Raw genomic sequence first — 16,717 nt, 5'->3', positions numbered from 1 at the left:
TTGTGTAGGGCGCGGCCCTCTCTGCCCATACCGGGGAGGGACGGGTGTGCGCGGAGGGCAGCGGAGGGGCGAGAGGCAGGACCCTCCTCACCATCTCCCGGAGAAGGCAGCGGAGAGAGGGTCCGCAGCACGGCTCCACCGCCGGCCGCGGCGCTCCTTTTGCTCAGAGCATCACTCTGCCTTTCCCAAAGATGGCACCGCGGGATTCGCCCCACTCCAAGATGGCGGCGGGGCGGCCCCGCCCCGGGGCGGCGGAGCGGCGGCGGCGGCCGGGGTGTCCTTGCGGCGGGCCCGGGGCCAGGGGCGCGGGGCCATGCTCGCCTTGGTGGCCAAGGCTGCGGTAAGAGCGACACCGGGAGGGGCGGCTCCGCCAGGACCGGCCGGAGACGGGGCGCGAGGTGGCGGTCGAGGGTCGGGCAGAGTGGGCGGGCGGCGAGCCCGGGGCCGTGCGGGGCCTTTAGCCGGGGCAGCGCCGACGGTCGCTCCCGGCGGTGCCGCTGTCGGGTCCGGCCCGGAGCATAAGCCCGGGTCCCGGTCAGGGCCGTGCTCGTGTGCGCTCGGTGCCACCTCCCCCGGGAGCGGGGCAGGGACCCTGCCGGTGTCAGTCCCCCCAGGCCCGCCGGTTTCTTCCTGTCCGGGACGGAGATGACAGTGCCAGAATTGTCAGGGCTGGAAGGGATGGATCTCTGGAGATCACCCTGTCCCACCCCCCACCAACGCGCGGTCACCTGGGGCAGGTGACACAAGAACGTGTCCAGGTGTGTCTCCAGAGAGGGAGACTCCACACCGTCCCTGGGCAGGCACTAGGGCGCAGTGCTCTGCCATCCTCAATGTAAAAAAGTTATTCCTCGTGTTGAGGGCAGACTTCTTGTGTTTTAGTTTATGGCCATTGCTTCCTCTCCTGTCACTGTGCACCACTGAAGGGAGTCTGGCACCACCCACTTGACGCCCACCTTGATGATATTTATATGGATTGTTGAGATTCCCTGTCAGCCTCCTCTTCTTCAGATTAAACAGGATGAACTCACAGTCTGGCACTCTCCTCATACGAGAGATACTCAAGTTCCTTAATTATCTTTATGTCCTCCTCTGGTCGCTTCCCACCAGTGCCTTGCCTTGTACTGGGGTGTCCACTTGGGGCTGGCAGCAGGAAGGTGGCTGCTGCACAGGGACGGGCCAGGGAAGCCCCGGCAGATGGCATTGGTGGCTCCCAGCGTGCCCATCCTGCTGCACACCGGGCAGAGCTGTCAGACCCCTGCCAGGCTTGGGAGCTGCTCTTTGCAGTCCCTTTTGGGTCCTGACAGGAGGAGACAGAGCAGAACAGCTACAGTGTGGATCCACTCACAGTTACTGAGGGACCTGGCAGGGCACCCAGTTGTCTCTGAGCTTAAGGGGCACTCCAGATTATGATTTAAAACTAAAAGACAAACCTCAGACATCCTGGTACTCAATTCTGTGGCTGTGCTAAGAATCCGCTATGAAGTAGCTTCTGCCCCCCAGCAGGTGGATTTCCTTTCCCACCAGCTTTGCAGGCTCTGGAAAAGGTTCTTTGCTGTGTTGGAAGGTGGCTGAGCAGCGATACCAGCCCACAGAATGGCCCTGTCTGCACACCCTGCTCCACTGGTGTTCGTTTTCCTGCTGCTTGTGGTCAGGATTGGGCTGTTCCCTCTGTTTGCTGCCAGCTGCCCCCTCAGCTCTGATCATTGTTCCTTCTTCTACCAAATTCTTGAGTTTAACCCCAAACCAAACAAGCAGGGGACAGAAAAGAGGGAAGATAACAAATGCATTTCCACATTTTAACATACAGTGGCTTCCATGGGTTTGTTTTGGGATTTTCATTGTTACCCCATGGAAAATCTGCAGCTGTTTGTTTAGGATCATCATGTTCTATTCAAGCTATGCAGACTGTGCTTTCTGCCCCTCAGGTCACTAGAGACACGAAGGAGGGGCTGATATCCCTTGTGACTGCATGGCAATCTCATTGCCCTGCTATGGAGATACTTTTCGGTTGTTTTTTGGTTTTTTCAAGAGTTGACAACCCAGAACTCCCCAAATCTCTGCTTGCAATAATGACCATACATGCATAGGGAGTGAGGGCAGTCAGGGTACTGCCCATGGTGCCACCTCCAGGACATAAACTGGGGTCTCTCCTGCCTTATGTCCAGGTACCTCTCTCAATAGCCACAGTAGTTTCTTGGTCCAGGCAAAGGCTGAAGGAACAACACCCCCACTCCTGCCCTCGCTGGAGCCCAGAGTTTGGTCAGAGAGAGGCTCTAGCCAGCAGGTATTGATCGGTGCCAGGAGGGGCACCTTCAGGGCAGTTGTCGCAATCCAGTGATCCGATAATTGCTGTCCCCTGCCGGGGCTGTGCCAGCCCCCGAGCCCTCTGGTCGCAGCAGTCATGTGGCACTTGGCTAATGAGGTGACGCCCTGCACGGGCAGCACATTGTCAGGTGGAAGAGGAGACCCACACAGGCCCAGGGAGAGCTTTTCGGTCTGTTCTGTCCCACCGGCCATGGATAGGAAGCAGAAGCAAGCACAGAAGGTACAGTATGCCCAAGCTGCTGTGATCAACACCTTTCATTTCCTCCCAATCCCACTCTTCTTTCATGCTTCAGTAATTCATCCTCCTGTTGTTTTTCTCATTCCTCCTGCAAACCTCAGTCTCACAGCTCTTCTCAGGTCCCTCAAAGACCCAGCTGCCCAAAAGCAGGGCAGTTTCTGGGGGGCTTTGTCACCTTGTAGATTAGCTCTTTCTTGTCTGTGCTTAACTGCTGGGAGGAGGTGTGGGAACAGCTATTTTCTTACTGTTTTGGAAGTCAAAGGGAGTGTTCTCAGTGGCTTTGCATTCTCAGTACACTGACAATGCAAAGTCCAGAGTCCTGCAGGAGTGTCTGATTCAGTAGATGCATGGGAGAGGGAGGTGCAGAGGGAACTGGAAACCTTGAGAGTACTATTGAAACATCTTCAAGCTAAAGAATGTGCAACACTGCTCATCCAGAAGGATGTTGTTACTCTTTTTGGGGAAAACTGGTGAGTTGATTTCCTGGGGAGCACTTGGGTTTGCTGTGTTATAATTTTCCAGCCAGGGAAGTAGTTGATGCTTTTTTTCCCACATGACCCAGTTAGATCACAGGAGCCTTTTGGCATCACCCACAGTTTCCTGAATAGACAGAGAAGAAGCATTTTAATCCTACCCCAAACTTAGCTAAATTCTGCCTCCTCAAAGCCAAGAGGGTAGTTTGGTTTGGCACAAGGGTTCTGCGTTTTTAGCCTCATGCTTTTGTAAGAAATAATGAAAGTTTCTGATAGTGTATAAGATGAGTATTTTTTTCACAACTTTCTTCCCACTTACCATGGGATGGAAGGGTTTGACTTTGTCATCACATGGAGACTCTCAGCTGGAAGGTGTCCACAGAGTGGGGAGGTGTGTCATTATCCCAGCAGCATTTTCTCTGAGGAGCTGAGAATAGGTATCTTGGAGATGAAGTTTCTCTTTCACAGCTTTCCTGGATGTCCTGCACCCTTCTCCAGCACACAGCCGTGCTCTGCTCCCAGGCTGGGACACCCACAGAGAGGCTGGGATGGAGACTCCTACACCCAGGTTCTTTGCTCCCTCGGGGAAAGTTCTGTCTCGACATTTGCTCTGTGCTTTGCAGGCCAGGCCCTGTGGCCTGCTGAAGCAGACAGCTCTAAACAAGATCGTGGGCAGATTCCAGCTGCACCAGGAGGCGCTGCCCCACCTGCCCGTGCCCCCCCTGCAGCAGACCCTGGACCGGTACCTGCTGGCCCTGCAGCCCATCATCAGCCCCGAGGAGCTGAGCCACACGCAGCAGCTCGTGGCCGAGTTCCGCAAGCCGGGGGGCGTTGGCGAGAGGCTGCAGAAAGGCCTGGAGAGAAGAGCCAAGAAAACAGAGAACTGGGTAGGTCAGGGCTCTGGGCCCAGCTCTGGTTATGGAGGGTGGAGGGCTGATGTGCATCTCTTCCCTGTCCTGGCTGCATCCACTAGTACCTGTGTTTTAATGGCATCACCTTCCTGACCAGTGTGCTGCTGGTCTCCCCAAGCTGTGCAAACTCCTTTACCAGGGCTTGGGTGAGCAGAGAGATTATGGCAGGACAGGGAGTCACTGGCCCTGCCTCTGGCTGCTGAAGGCTTGAACCTTTCAGCATCACACAGCTGCCTCAGGAAGTTGAAGGAGACCCTGTGCTCAAGCCCTGCACCAAAAGCCACCCATGCCTTGCTCAAATCCTCCTTTCCCCTTCCACCTGCATAGTACAAACCCCTTTGTTTGCAAAGTGTGGGACAGAACTGGGGGCAAGATGCTGAGACCCATCAGCCAGAATTGGGTTGGACAGCAGCAGCAGCAGCTCTCTGCATGTTTTCTTTTTCCATCCCAGCTCTCAGACTGGTGGCTGAAGACAGCTTACCTGGAATATCGCTTGCCAGTCGTGGTCCACTCCAGCCCAGGTGTGGTTTTACCTAAGCAGGATTTTCTGGATCGACAAGGTCAGCTCAGGTAAAATCCTTTTCTGCCTTCCCTTAGGTTATTGCTGGGATGAGCTTTCTGTGCTCAACAGGGATGAGGGTATTAAGGCAGATTGGGAATGAGTAATGTGGTCCCCAGGACTGAGCTGTCTTTGCTGTAAGGACAAGGCTGCCAGGCTGTAAGCAAACTCCTGGTTGCACCAGTCTAAATATTTCATCAGGGGAGAAAACTAAAGAGTCTAGTGGTTCAGGTATTAAACAGGGACTAAGAAATTACATTTAGGTCTTTGCTCAAGCACAGATCTTCACTGCAAAATGGTCCCATCACTGGCTGAAGACATTGTGAGGATGTACTGGAGGCACTGTGATTGTGTGTGCAGTTAAAGGAGGCACAAAAAATAGCCCAGGCATGTAAGGGAGATCACCCAGAAATGCCTCTGGAGTTTGCTAGTTTATAGGGATGGAGGAGCCTGACAGGGACTGTCCCCTGTTGTGATTCATAGTTTGGGAAACCACTGTGACCAGCCTTCCCACTCCAAGCTTTTCCTTGCAATCAGACCGTGCCATGCCCTCTTTTTCTCATGGGCTCCCTTTAATTTTTAACCACCACTAGCAGTGTGTTTTGAATCCATCTGCAAAAACAAAACTTCAGCACTGACCTTTACACAGGTACCTTTGCCACAGTTACCAGTCAGCACTGCCCTGGCAGATCAAAATTACCAGCCAGGGGATCAGTGAGGCTGGGAACAAATCCTCCCTCCCACCCCTCGATACACCTGAGCACAGGATTAGCCTCACAACAGTGCAAGAGTACACAAATGTCTTGAAAGCTCTCTGTCGTATTATTCACTCTTAAGTTTTCCAAATAATCTGGAGAGCTGCAAGTGCCCAGCCAGTGGAATTCAGCAGCTGCATAAGAAGGTGGGCTCCTGTGTAAAATACAGTTTAAATGTGTGTTTGGGTAGTTTGTGGCTGCACAAAGAAGTTTGAAAGTGCAGCTTGAAACTAAAGCTTCCAAAAGCAAAAGGCAAATTTGGGAAGTGATTTTTTTACTCCTTAACCTGGCAAAACTGCTGGCTGAAAACAAGTCAACCAACCTCTCCCATCTCCTCGAGCCCAAACTCTGCTTCCAGGCTGTTAATTCTCTGGAAAGGAACACAGACTCTTACTTGTGTTTCCCTCATGTTTTGCAGTAAGGCTGAGGAATTTTAATTGAAAACTACTTTGCAGAATGCCTAATTTCACAGAACCCTTAGGTTCTTGGAGTTGTGTCCTTTGATCTTTCCTCGGAATGGGCAGGCTGAGCCAGTCTAAAGGATACTGCCTGCAAATGCCAAATGTTGGCACCACATCACTCAGCCAACAACACGACCCCCTGTCCCAGTGACCTCGTGCCTCCTTCCTGCAGGGACAGGTGGGAGCTCCCATGTCAGAGAAGGCCAATCTGGCCAAGAGAAGGTCACTTCTAGTTAAGCAGCTTGATGTGGCATGCAACAGCCCTGCTGGGAGCTGGCATTGGCACTGTTTACATTGATCCTGGTAAACACAACCCCTCAGTGTCCTCATGCAGCACATCTGCTTTGTTTCCAAGCCCTCAGTGCCAGAGGAAGGTTCTCCAGAGTTATGTTAGCAGCAGGATGTTCACTGGGGTAGGAACTCAGTCAGTGTTGTCTTAGATGCAGGGACAAACAGCTGCATCTTGGCTTGACACTCCAAGGTGGCCCCTAGCCAGGGAAGGGCACAAATCCTTGGTGCTGTTTTAATGCTGAGAATCAAAACTCAGATATGATAAAATTGTAACACATCAGTAGCAAACACTGCTGTTAGAGGGTCATTAATGCATGACTGAATCCTTCTTTCTTGAAAGCTGTCCCGAGTTCCTTGGCTGTGTAGTAAGACACATAAAAAAAGAAAGTCCCACACAGTAGGACTATCCAGCAATCTCAAACCACAGCCCAGAGTGGCTGTGTCAGTGAACCAGAGATGGGCACAACAGGGGCTTGGCAGAAAGGCTGAGCTTCCTGAGGAGCAGAGAACAGCTCTGCTAATCCTCCTCAGCTCATCCCTCAGCCCCAGACACATCTGTGCCTGATCTCAGCTTGTTACATTTGGTATTTTTCCAGGTTTGCTGCCAAGCTGATCGAGGGTATCCTGGATTTCAAGGTCATGATTGACAAGTGAGTAACTGACCCTCCTGAGAGCTCACACCTTCTTTAACGTCTTGGAGAGGCTGAGCCTTGTCCATAAATCTCCCACACAGAAAGGCAGGAGATGACAGCACAGATTTGGAAAGAGATACTGTAATCCCCAGTCCCCTCCAATGGAAAAAAGCAAACTTACTCTTCTGTCTTCACATTCTTTGTTTACCTCAGTGCTTTCATTGGCATGGGAACATGCTTGGAGGGAGCGAGCACGACTGACAGTCCTACAGAGCTTTGCACTTCTGTTTGCTCACAGGACAAGCTACAGCTCAGGCAGCAGGAATTTGAGTCTCTAACATTGGGTTCCTGGTGCCTCTCACGTCCCAGATAGATGGAATGAGCTATAGAGAAATTTGTTCCTCCCTTACCCTTTTTCTTTTGGTCACCAGCAAATCTCTGCTGGACACACCTTATTTAAAGTCCAAAAATATGTTTACCAACACCAACAGTCAGACAAAGTTCAGGGTGGTTGGAATATGACTGCAGAAGTGAGTGATTGAGCCTCTGCCTAGTCCATGAATCACATCAGATACTTGTCACACAGAGGTACAGCCATGGAGTAGGTCCAGAGACCTGATTCTCTGGTGTCACAGAAAGGACACAGTTTTTTCCCCTTCCCAAATGAAAGGCCAGCAAACAGACATTTTTTTGTAGCCTGTACTAAGAAAGCTGCTAGGAATGGGGAAGGACAGCCCCTTTTTTATGCCACCAATACCTTTAGGTGTTGTCAGAGGTAGGGAGGGAGTGCAGGTGCAAGGGAGAGCCTGTGACCTGTGTAGGGAGCACAGGCCTGCTCACACTGATCTGTTCCCTCTCTCCTTCCTCCTTACCTTGCTGTGTGTCCAGTGAGACCCTCCCAGTGGAGTACATGGGTGGGAAGCCCCTCTGCATGAACCAGTACTACCAGATCCTCTCATCCTGCCGCATTCCCGGGCCCAAGCGGGACTCCATTGTCAACTATGCCAAAGGCAAAAAGCAGTCCAGACACATCACAGTCGTTCACAACTTCCAGGTAAGGCAACTGCTGGGCTCTCAAGGTTTGTTGAGCTGCAGGTGTCCCTTTTGCTAGCTGTTATACAGAGGAAAGGGAATAACAAAGTCTCTGCCCACAAGGTTTTTCTCACCAGGGATTTGTTCCTGCTCCCTTTATCCCCTTTGGCCAGCAGCAGAATTGGCACGTGTAAGCAGCAGACTAGAGGCAGAAAAATACTGTCTTCCTCTGTTTCTTTTCCCTGTAATTCCTGTCTCTCAAAGCCCAGAGACCACGTCTGCAACTGGAAACTGAAAGTGAAAATTGGATAACAAATCCTCCCACTGCAGCTTAGTCTCAGAAACAGGAATTCCTCCTTGGTCCTTGTAACCATGGCTTCATAAAACCAGGACTGTATTTATGCCCTGCAAAGGAAGCTGGACTTGGGTCTCTCAATTCTGAGCATCCTTCAAAAGTCTTGCAAGCTGAGTTCTTCAGCTAGGCCTTACCTTCTCAAAGTAGCTGTTGCCAGTTTCTGGGGCTGGACAATTATCTTCTCTCACTGTCTGTATCTGTCCTTGTCCACTCTTCTCACCTTCAGTTCTTTGAGCTGGATGTTTACCACAGTGATGGATCTCCCCTTACTGCTGACCAGCTTTTCATTCAGCTGGAGAAGATTTGGAACACCTCCCTCCAAACAAACAAAGAACCTATTGGGATCCTCACCACCAACCACCGAAACAGCTGGGCAAAAGCCTACAACAACCTCCTGAAAGGTCTGTAGAGCCCCTAACACACATGTGCTAAAAACACTGCAAATCCTTGAACAACAAACCTCCCCACTGTGCTTTGTTCAGTTCTTTCTTTTAGAAGCTTGTTTTGGACAGATAACATGAGCTCTCCACCTTAAAGAAGCAATTGTTGCAATCTGTTGTAATTTTTGGGTTGGGAGGTACAGATTCAAAGTTTAGTGAAATCCCAGAGTTTGTGACCTTGCAAATGGGTAGGATGTAAGAAAAGTGAAAAAAGGAGGGTGAATGCAGCATGTTCACACCTGCAACAATGCAGCTGGCTGCAATTTTAATAGCTGTGTACACCCCCACTGAGGTACGGTGGGAACCCAACACCGTGTCCTTCAAACCCATCCTTTCAAATGTCTCTCCCTCCAATGACACAGCTCCCACTTACTCACAGTCATTTCTCTCCCAGATAAGACCAACAAGGAGTCCGTGCGTGCGATTGAGAAGAGCATCTGCACCGTGTGCCTGGACGCCCCCATGCCCCGGGTGTCCGAGGACATCTACAAGAGCCGCGTGGCCGCGCAGATGCTGCACGGCGGCGGCAGCCGCTTGAACAGCGGCAACCGATGGTTCGACAAAACCCTGCAGGTAGGAACTGATGCTTTAAAGGCACTGAAGAGGTGGCTCCTGAGACTATAGAAGTCTAAAAAATCCAAGGAACCTTTTGCAGCAAAGATCCTCATGTCAAGAGAGTAGGAGAACGAGGGAGATGAGGAGTGGTGGCTGACGGTGTGAGATGCTGTGGTTCCCCCTGCAGTCACCAGCATTTGTTGCTGCCTCAGGGACTTGTTTCTTTTCTGCCTCTGCCCACGTTTATTCAGTGCAGCAGGTCTTTGTGTTCCTTATAAATCAATTTTCTGCCTGCGGTCAACAATGCCTCATCTGCTCAGAGGCAGCCCAAACGATGGGAGGTCTGTTCCTTGGATCTCCTCCAGGCTTGTCACTTTTCCTGGTTCTGCCAGAAGCTGCCCAATGGCATTTTGTTTAGTTTCTTGAAACATGCACTGCCATCTCACAGCATCCCTCTGATCTCTTCTCCATTCAGTCTTGTCAAGATCCTTCAACAGCAGCTGCTGTTGGAGCTTTTCCTTCATTAGTTGGTATATCCTGGCTTGCAGATTGTAGCAATGATGCTTTAGAGGACTCCTCTCATACCTGCTGAACTCTTCAGTGTTTTCAGCTGTTTTGTTCTTATTTGGAACTCTTCACTAAGGGGATAAAGTTTAGATGTTCCAGCTGATTGAAAAGTAAGGGTAAGCCAGCATGTGGCAATGTTATTCCTGTCCTGTGGGTGCATCTCAGCAAACCAGAGCCACTGAACCTTTCTGTATGGCCAAAGCACTGGGCACACCATTATGTCAAGCACACCCTTATCCAGGGAATTTTGCAAACTGTAACAGTGCTCCCAGATCTTCTGCACCTGCTGAAAGGATTCCACTGCTGTGCTGCTAAACGAGACCTCTCAGTGTGCAAGGACAGGCTCTGATACAGACAGGGAGACACTGAGGTCTCTCAGGGTATCTTCTGCCTCACACATTGCCTGTCTTCAACACTGTCCTCTCATGTTTCTGTCCCAGTTCATCGTTGCTGAAGATGGCTCCTGTGGTCTCGTATATGAGCACGCTCCCTCCGAAGGCCCACCCATCGTTGCTCTTCTGGACCACATCGTGGAGTTCACGTGAGTCCTGGCCCTGCTTCTCCTCAGCATTGGAGATCCCTTATTGGCATTGTGAGGGGTCTGTCAGGCTGTGACCAGTGTCACAAGGTGTCAGTAGGGTAGGTCTCCTGTGCATTTCTATCCAGGCTGTGGTCTCATGCTAAAGCTCTGGTCAAACAGAACCATTTCTCTGTGCAGGAAGAAACCTGAGACGGGCAAATCTCCTACAGTTCATCTGCCAATGCCCAAAAAGCTGCGGTTTAACATCACCCCAGAAATCAAGAATGACATTGAGAATGCAAAGCAAAACCTCAACATGTGAGTATGGAGAAGTGGGTGGGTGACTGAGGGAGTAATTCTTGTCCCCATTTGGAGCCTGTCAGTGGTTTAAATGAGGCTTTGCCCACGGCAGCCAGGTAGTTTTCCCAGGGACTTCTGGGCTCAACAGCATTCAGCTGAGCTGAAAAGCACTGCCAGGAATAAGGTCAGAGGTGCTAGAAAAGGGTTATTTCTGATTCATCCCATTTGCTAAGAAAGAGCAAGGCTTTACTGGATCCAGCCAAGAATACTAGAGTATAAACACACACATGGCCATCTAACCTGATGGAGATTTTCTGCAGTGGCCAAAAATTCTTACCTCTGTGGTGCTGCCCAAAGAGATCTATGTGTGCTGGAGCTCTCTGTCCCTGCACAGGTCAGATCCAGATGGCCTGTTCCCTTTGAGCCTTGAGAAAGCAAATCCATTCCACTGTGTTACAAGAACGAGCAACAATGGAACAGTTCCTCTTTCTTTCCTTGTAGAATGGTAGAAGATCTGGATATCAAAGTCATGGTCTTTCATCAATTTGGGAAAGGATTTCCCAAGTCAGAGAAGATAAGCCCTGATGCTTTTATCCAGCTGGCCTTGCAGCTGGCATACTACAGGTAAGACCACCCAGAGGTCATTCCTCAAACCTCCTTACTGACAGACTCAAACTTGTGAGCTTGCTAAAGCTGTCACAGACCAGGCTCTGCCAGGGCAGACTCAGTGCTGTGCCTTTCTCCTCGCTGTCCCAGGATGTACGGCCGCGCCTGTGCCACGTACGAGAGCGCGTCGCTGCGCATGTTCCGCCTGGGCCGCACCGACACCATCCGCTCCGCCTCCGTGGACTCCCTCAAGTTTGTGCAGTCCATGGACAGCCCTGACAAATCGGTGAGGATCTCAAAGAAGTGGAGTTAGAGGAATCCAGAAAAGAGAAAAGCTGTTTATTTGGCTAACCCTATGTCATCTGGTTTCAGCTAAGAAGGGCTGCACCCTTCTTAAGTTTTGAGCCAAACCATAGCTTGAAGTATCTTTACACATCAGGGGTTTGATTTGACTTCTCTATCATATGTACTGAAAGTCTGGGAAACATCATGTGGATATTTCTGAACCCACCAAAAAGTCCTTTGTAAGGCTGTTCAGCTACTCAAACTAAGTTCTGCTACTGATGGATGAACTCTATTCAGAATGAAGTAACGCTGCCAAACAAAATGATGCAAAAATTAAATCTAGTAAATATAAATGAGTTTCATACAGACACACAAAGCAGAAATGTCCTCCATCCTAGAGAACAGCCAAAATAAGGTTCTCCATTCTGCAGAAAAACTTAAACAGATTTGTATGTTCTCAGGACCAGGAGAAAGCAGACCTGCTGAGGAAAGCCACACAGGCCCACAGGGAATACACAGACATGGTGAGTGTCCTCTATACAGACAGGCTTGGGGCTTTACCCAGCAAATGAGAGCTCTGAGGAAAGACAAGACCTGAACATCTTTTGCTCCTGACACAGCAGTGTGGCCATCAGGGTTGCAAAGGTCTGATGTGACATTGCTCTAAAGCCACAGACTAAATCCTCTCTAGCTGGTGTGTTAAGTGTCCCTTGTGACTGGCCTAAAGGAGAGAATTAGATATTACAATAGCTTTATTTCTTACCATCATTGTTGCTGATAAACACTGAAGTTGCACAAGGAGTCCTTAAACCAGACAGAGTCCATGGGCAGGAACTGTAAGGTTGTTTGCACTGGTGTGTTCAATTTCACAGTCCTTACAAACAAGATTATTTGTCTTAAATGCAACATCTAGTTTCCTTCTAACTTTAGAGACTTTTTAGAAGTGTTCTTTTCTTTAACCCAAAGAAATAGTTTTGCTCAGGCCTGGCTTTCATGTGTCCATCCTTGCTTTCCCCCAGGCCATACGGGGCAATGCCATAGACCGGCACCTCCTGGGGCTGAAGCTCCAGGCAATCGAGGACCTGGTGAGCATTCCTGAGCTCTTCATGGACACAGCCTATGCTGTTGCAATGCACTTCAACCTCTCAACCAGCCAGGTACAGCTCATCTGAGCCAAAAGTTCTCTCTGTTCCTTTTCATGCCTTCCTTCTCTGTGTTTCTCTTCAGTTCCTTTTTGTTAGAAACTCCTCTACATTGGGTGAGAAATTTCTAAGCTGGCTGTCGATCCCACAAAGCTACAGATCTGATCTTACACTTTCCACAGTCCCTCACAGACATGTAAAACACTAACATAACCAAAGCCAAGACCACCAAGAGTGGTTGGTGTCTAAATCCAAGTGATCAATGAAGTCAGCAGCCAGAGCAGCTTTGTGTTAAATGCTGTGCTCTGATTTTTACTGAATAATTCTAATTGTGACTTACTGTAAGCTTACCCTGGGGAGAAGCACTCCTGTGCAAATGCAGAAGAAAACACTTTGCTGCTAAATAGTGGGATCCAGCACGTGTGGTGGGAGGTGAGGGTGACCAAAGGCCCTTCTAGAGCAGTTTAATGAGATGAGTTTCCTCTGTTGACAGAGCTGTTTCCATTTGATGGTTTCATTTTTCTCTGACTGGTCAGAAGGTTTTAATCACATTGTCTCCACAGGTCCCAGCCAAGACAGATTGTGTGATGTGTTTTGGTCCCGTGGTTCCAGATGGCTATGGAGTGTGTTACAACCCCATGGAGGAACACATCAACTTTGCAATTTCAGCCTTCAATAGCTGTGCTGACACAAACGCCGCCCGCATGGCACACTACCTTGAGAAAGCACTGCTGGACATGAGGATCTTGCTCCAGGCTGCTCCCAAATCCAAACTGTAAGAGGGAAACCCCCAGTTAAATGGGCTATCCCTGATGCACTGAAGCTCCCAGTTCCTCAGAAAACAATTCAGAAAACAGCAAAGATATCTACCATTTGTTTTCAGCAAGATGTTACAGAATAGTCACCCACAGATGTCAGACTCTGTAGTGAGAGGAAACACTGCCTCAAACCAAAGTAGAACTGAGAGGCCTCTCCCATCAATGCAAAGTGCACTTTCCTGTCCTCAAAGAGGACACAAATATGATTTTTATGAAAACTACTGTAAGGGAGTACAGAAAGCACAGTCCTTGCCAGTGTCTAAATCCATTTGGTGAGGAAGGTAGTTCTTGTCCATGAGAAGCAGGGAATGATTATTGTATGATAGAACTACTGTAAGACCAAGTCTTTTTCCTGGTTTCATCTTCTGAAGAGCATCTTCCAGTCTTGACTGAAGATTTTTCTACTGCTCCAGCAAAGCTTCATAATTGAACTTCAGCAAGGGGAGAAGGAAGTTCAGCCAGAGCAGATCCAGTCTCATTAGAGTACACTGCACTACTTATCCCAGGCACTCCAAGCAGTACAGGCTCTACAGGAATGTTCCCTTCCCCTTGTTCAGGACACTGGGATCTCCTTCGTCTTACACTGACCCTCTTAACAACAGGACATGACTTGATACAAACTAAGGTGATTTTTACTGTTTCAGGTTATTTTTGTTGGTGTTCTTGCTCTGGGCTTTTTGTTAAGCTTCCTGCCATGGTCCTACCATTGATCATCCAGCTCAGCCTTAAGCTTTTTCCCCATAAAGCTTCTACAAAACTCTCCTCATGTAAGTTTTGCCAGCTTTGGCTTTAGGTACCTTCACATCTGCAGAGATGAGAAGGAATTTCCTAGACATTTAGCTTGACACTTGCTCCATTGTACCTTTCTTTGGAGCTGAGGAAAAGAAAAAGATGCTGACTCTTTATGAACAAGCCACATGCCTCATGTCCCTCAGGACACACACATTAACCCAATGTGGTTTTACACCCTGCTTTCAGAAACAGCCTTTTTGTGCACAATGTTATGCCTGAGCTGTGACAAATAAGGATGTTTCTGATCAGGAACTCCAACACATATTTCCATTCCTGGCCCACAGAGGTGAAATCTGTTAAAGGGCAAAGGAAAAACAGCTGCAGAAACCCTTCTTTCACTCTGCTGTAACAAGGCAGAAAATCTTGAAAACAGGAAGAAAGCTGTAGGTTTTTTTCTGCACTGTTCCTGCACAGCACCTTTTCTGCCACTCTGGGGAGTTATTTCTTACTGAAATACTACTCCAATTTGTGTCAGCTTTATTCTGTGAGAGAATGATCTCATGTGATACTGTTTTTATGTTCAGTTGACAAACTTGAGACAGTAGAAGATTATATATAAACATTAACATACAATGGTAGCATAGGAACTACTTCCAACCCATCTGTCAGAACCCAAGCTCCTGACTACACTTTTATTTAGTAAAACCATATGGTAATAAAGAATTCTAGTGCTCTTTCTGCAGTAGGAATTCTGTATTTAAATTGCACACCCTTCAAGATGTGTCTGCTGGGATGTCACCATAAATAAGAAGCATTAGGAGTGTGATGGCCTGTTTTGTTAACAGGGAAATAATTGCAAGGGACATGATCAAAGTGCCTTGATGAACATATATGAGCAAATTTGCACTAAACCTTTTTAAAGTAAAAGAAGAAAAAATGATTCTAATTTGTTGCTCAAAATATACATGTCAATGCTCTTGGCATTTTTTTTCCTGAAAGGATGTTATTCAAAGCTTCTGTCTTATACCTAATAACATACCTTAAAAGAGGAAAATTTAATTGAAACTCACCTGCACAGCCAGTGATTGTATTGAACTTGATTGAACTGCCACTTTCACATCATCTACATGGATTTAGTTGATCTTTTAGAAGAATCTTGAATGGAGTGAGACAGCCTAAAAGCATGAATAGGAGCACTACAGACCTGCAAGCAGAAATCCCTGCTCAGGTGACTCCTCTGTATCAATCAGACTGAAAACTGCAAGAGTATAACTCAGTATTTTCAAACTCTAAGTGATTGTGTAAATACTACAGACAAGAACAAACCTTACTGGAATAACATCTGGATTCATGGAGCCTTTTACATGGAAAAAAAATATTCATTTTGCCAAAGTAATCCTCCCCCCATACTGAATCAGCCTCTGTTACCAGGGGAAGAATTATTTTTCCATGTCTGCAATGCCTTCAAGCACAAGTAGCACCACTGAAGTATTTGGGACTGGCCTTTTTCCACTTCTGTCTCAAAGGGGAAGGCTCTCAAAGCAAAGTGCCTATTAAAGACTAAGCATAAGCATGTGCTGCTGAAGATTGTACCTCAGAAGATTGGATTGATCTATTCTGGAACTAAATCTGGACATCCCACTAGCTTCAGCAGAGTACAGCTGCAGGGAGCAGACAAAGAGATAAAAGATTCATAAACCACCTAATGCATCCTTACTAAAACACAGAGCTGAAACTCAGATGAATGAGGTTGATTTTTCAAGTGCTTGAAAGGACACTAAAATCACGACAAGGTTTTTCCTTTAAAAAGTCTTTTCTTATTGTACAAGTTCTAAAATGTGATGTCCTTCTGGTTTGTATCTTCAAGATTTTTTTCATTGTTGACTTACTGAATACTCTTCTCCCTGTTTCTGATTGTTTTATCAAGAGATGCCCATTGTCTTAAAGGCACATTAAGTAGAAGAAACTAAAGCTCCAGAAAATTGATTGATTTGGAACAAATTATTTCAGAAACTCATAAACTGAAAATATTCAGATAACTCTTGGGGTGAGTGCAATTTTTGACACAGCCTGGTAGTGTTGCATGTTTTGCTGGTTAGCTGTGTTAAATACTGTTGGGTAGTGGGATCCATGTCTTGCAAAGTTTGGAAATGTTTGTTGAATAAACTGGGACACAATAAACAGATAAATGCTACAAAAAGGCTTAAATCTCCTTAAACACTGCAGAAGTTACATAATTGCCCTTAATGGGACAATGATTGTGTGGGGACAGCAAGAACAGTGAACCACAGCATTCTGTCACCTTCCTTTTATTGTCATATCTCCATCCAGCCCCCTTGAGTACAGGGGAGGAAGAGAAAGCATCTGCTTGCAAAGCCACATATTCCAAAGAAAACATTCAATTTCAGAAAACTAGTGGCAGGAGATTTCATACAAGTGTAGGATAATAAGGCAGAGCTCAAATCTTTTTCCTGCACAGCACCATTTAGTTAAGAAAATCCATGGAATCACTAAGGAATTTCTACCATATATCAAGTATTGCAAAGATTTCTGAAAAGGTACAGCAAAAGTAGGCGGAAGATGCAGATTACAAACAATTCAGAGAGAACAGAGGAAAGTTTATTACAGTGTCTTACAAGAGCTCTTCTTCCTCTCCCTCACTCCTAAGAATTACTGTAGGAAGCTTGGGTTTGAAGGCAACATGAAGTGGAACAGCTTTT

At 47.9% G+C, this 16,717-nt stretch overlaps 1 protein-coding gene across 4 annotated transcripts; it reads left to right on the top strand.

The window, feature by feature from the left end:
* Positions 1-191: 191 nt before the first annotated feature.
* Positions 192-16,197, top strand: CRAT (carnitine O-acetyltransferase). 4 transcript variants are annotated; one of them, XM_058038016.1, is made up of 15 exons: positions 192-340; positions 2,443-2,545; positions 3,660-3,923; positions 4,399-4,517; positions 6,610-6,663; positions 7,534-7,699; positions 8,259-8,433; positions 8,867-9,045; positions 10,035-10,135; positions 10,313-10,432; positions 10,916-11,038; positions 11,171-11,306; positions 11,767-11,829; positions 12,325-12,462; positions 13,011-16,197. In XM_058038016.1, the coding sequence occupies exons 1-15, from the start codon at positions 192-194 to the stop codon at positions 13,224-13,226; spliced, it is 2,106 nt and encodes a 701-aa protein (XP_057893999.1). In that variant the 3' UTR covers positions 13,227-16,197. The 4 variants fall into 4 exon arrangements, with proteins under 4 accessions (XP_057893999.1, XP_057893998.1, XP_057893996.1 ...); XM_058038015.1 differs by lacking the exon at positions 2,443-2,545 and having other exon boundaries at positions 290-340; XM_058038013.1 differs by lacking the exon at positions 192-340 and having other exon boundaries at positions 2,092-2,545.
* The last annotated feature ends 520 nt before the right edge of the window (positions 16,198-16,717 follow it).

The sequence above is a fragment of the Melospiza georgiana genome, chromosome 20, assembly GCF_028018845.1.
Source record: "Melospiza georgiana isolate bMelGeo1 chromosome 20, bMelGeo1.pri, whole genome shotgun sequence".
NCBI lineage: Eukaryota > Metazoa > Chordata > Aves > Passeriformes > Passerellidae > Melospiza > Melospiza georgiana.
The sequence above is the reverse complement of the archived record's forward strand: the minus strand, read 5'-3'. Positions and strand labels throughout refer to the sequence as shown.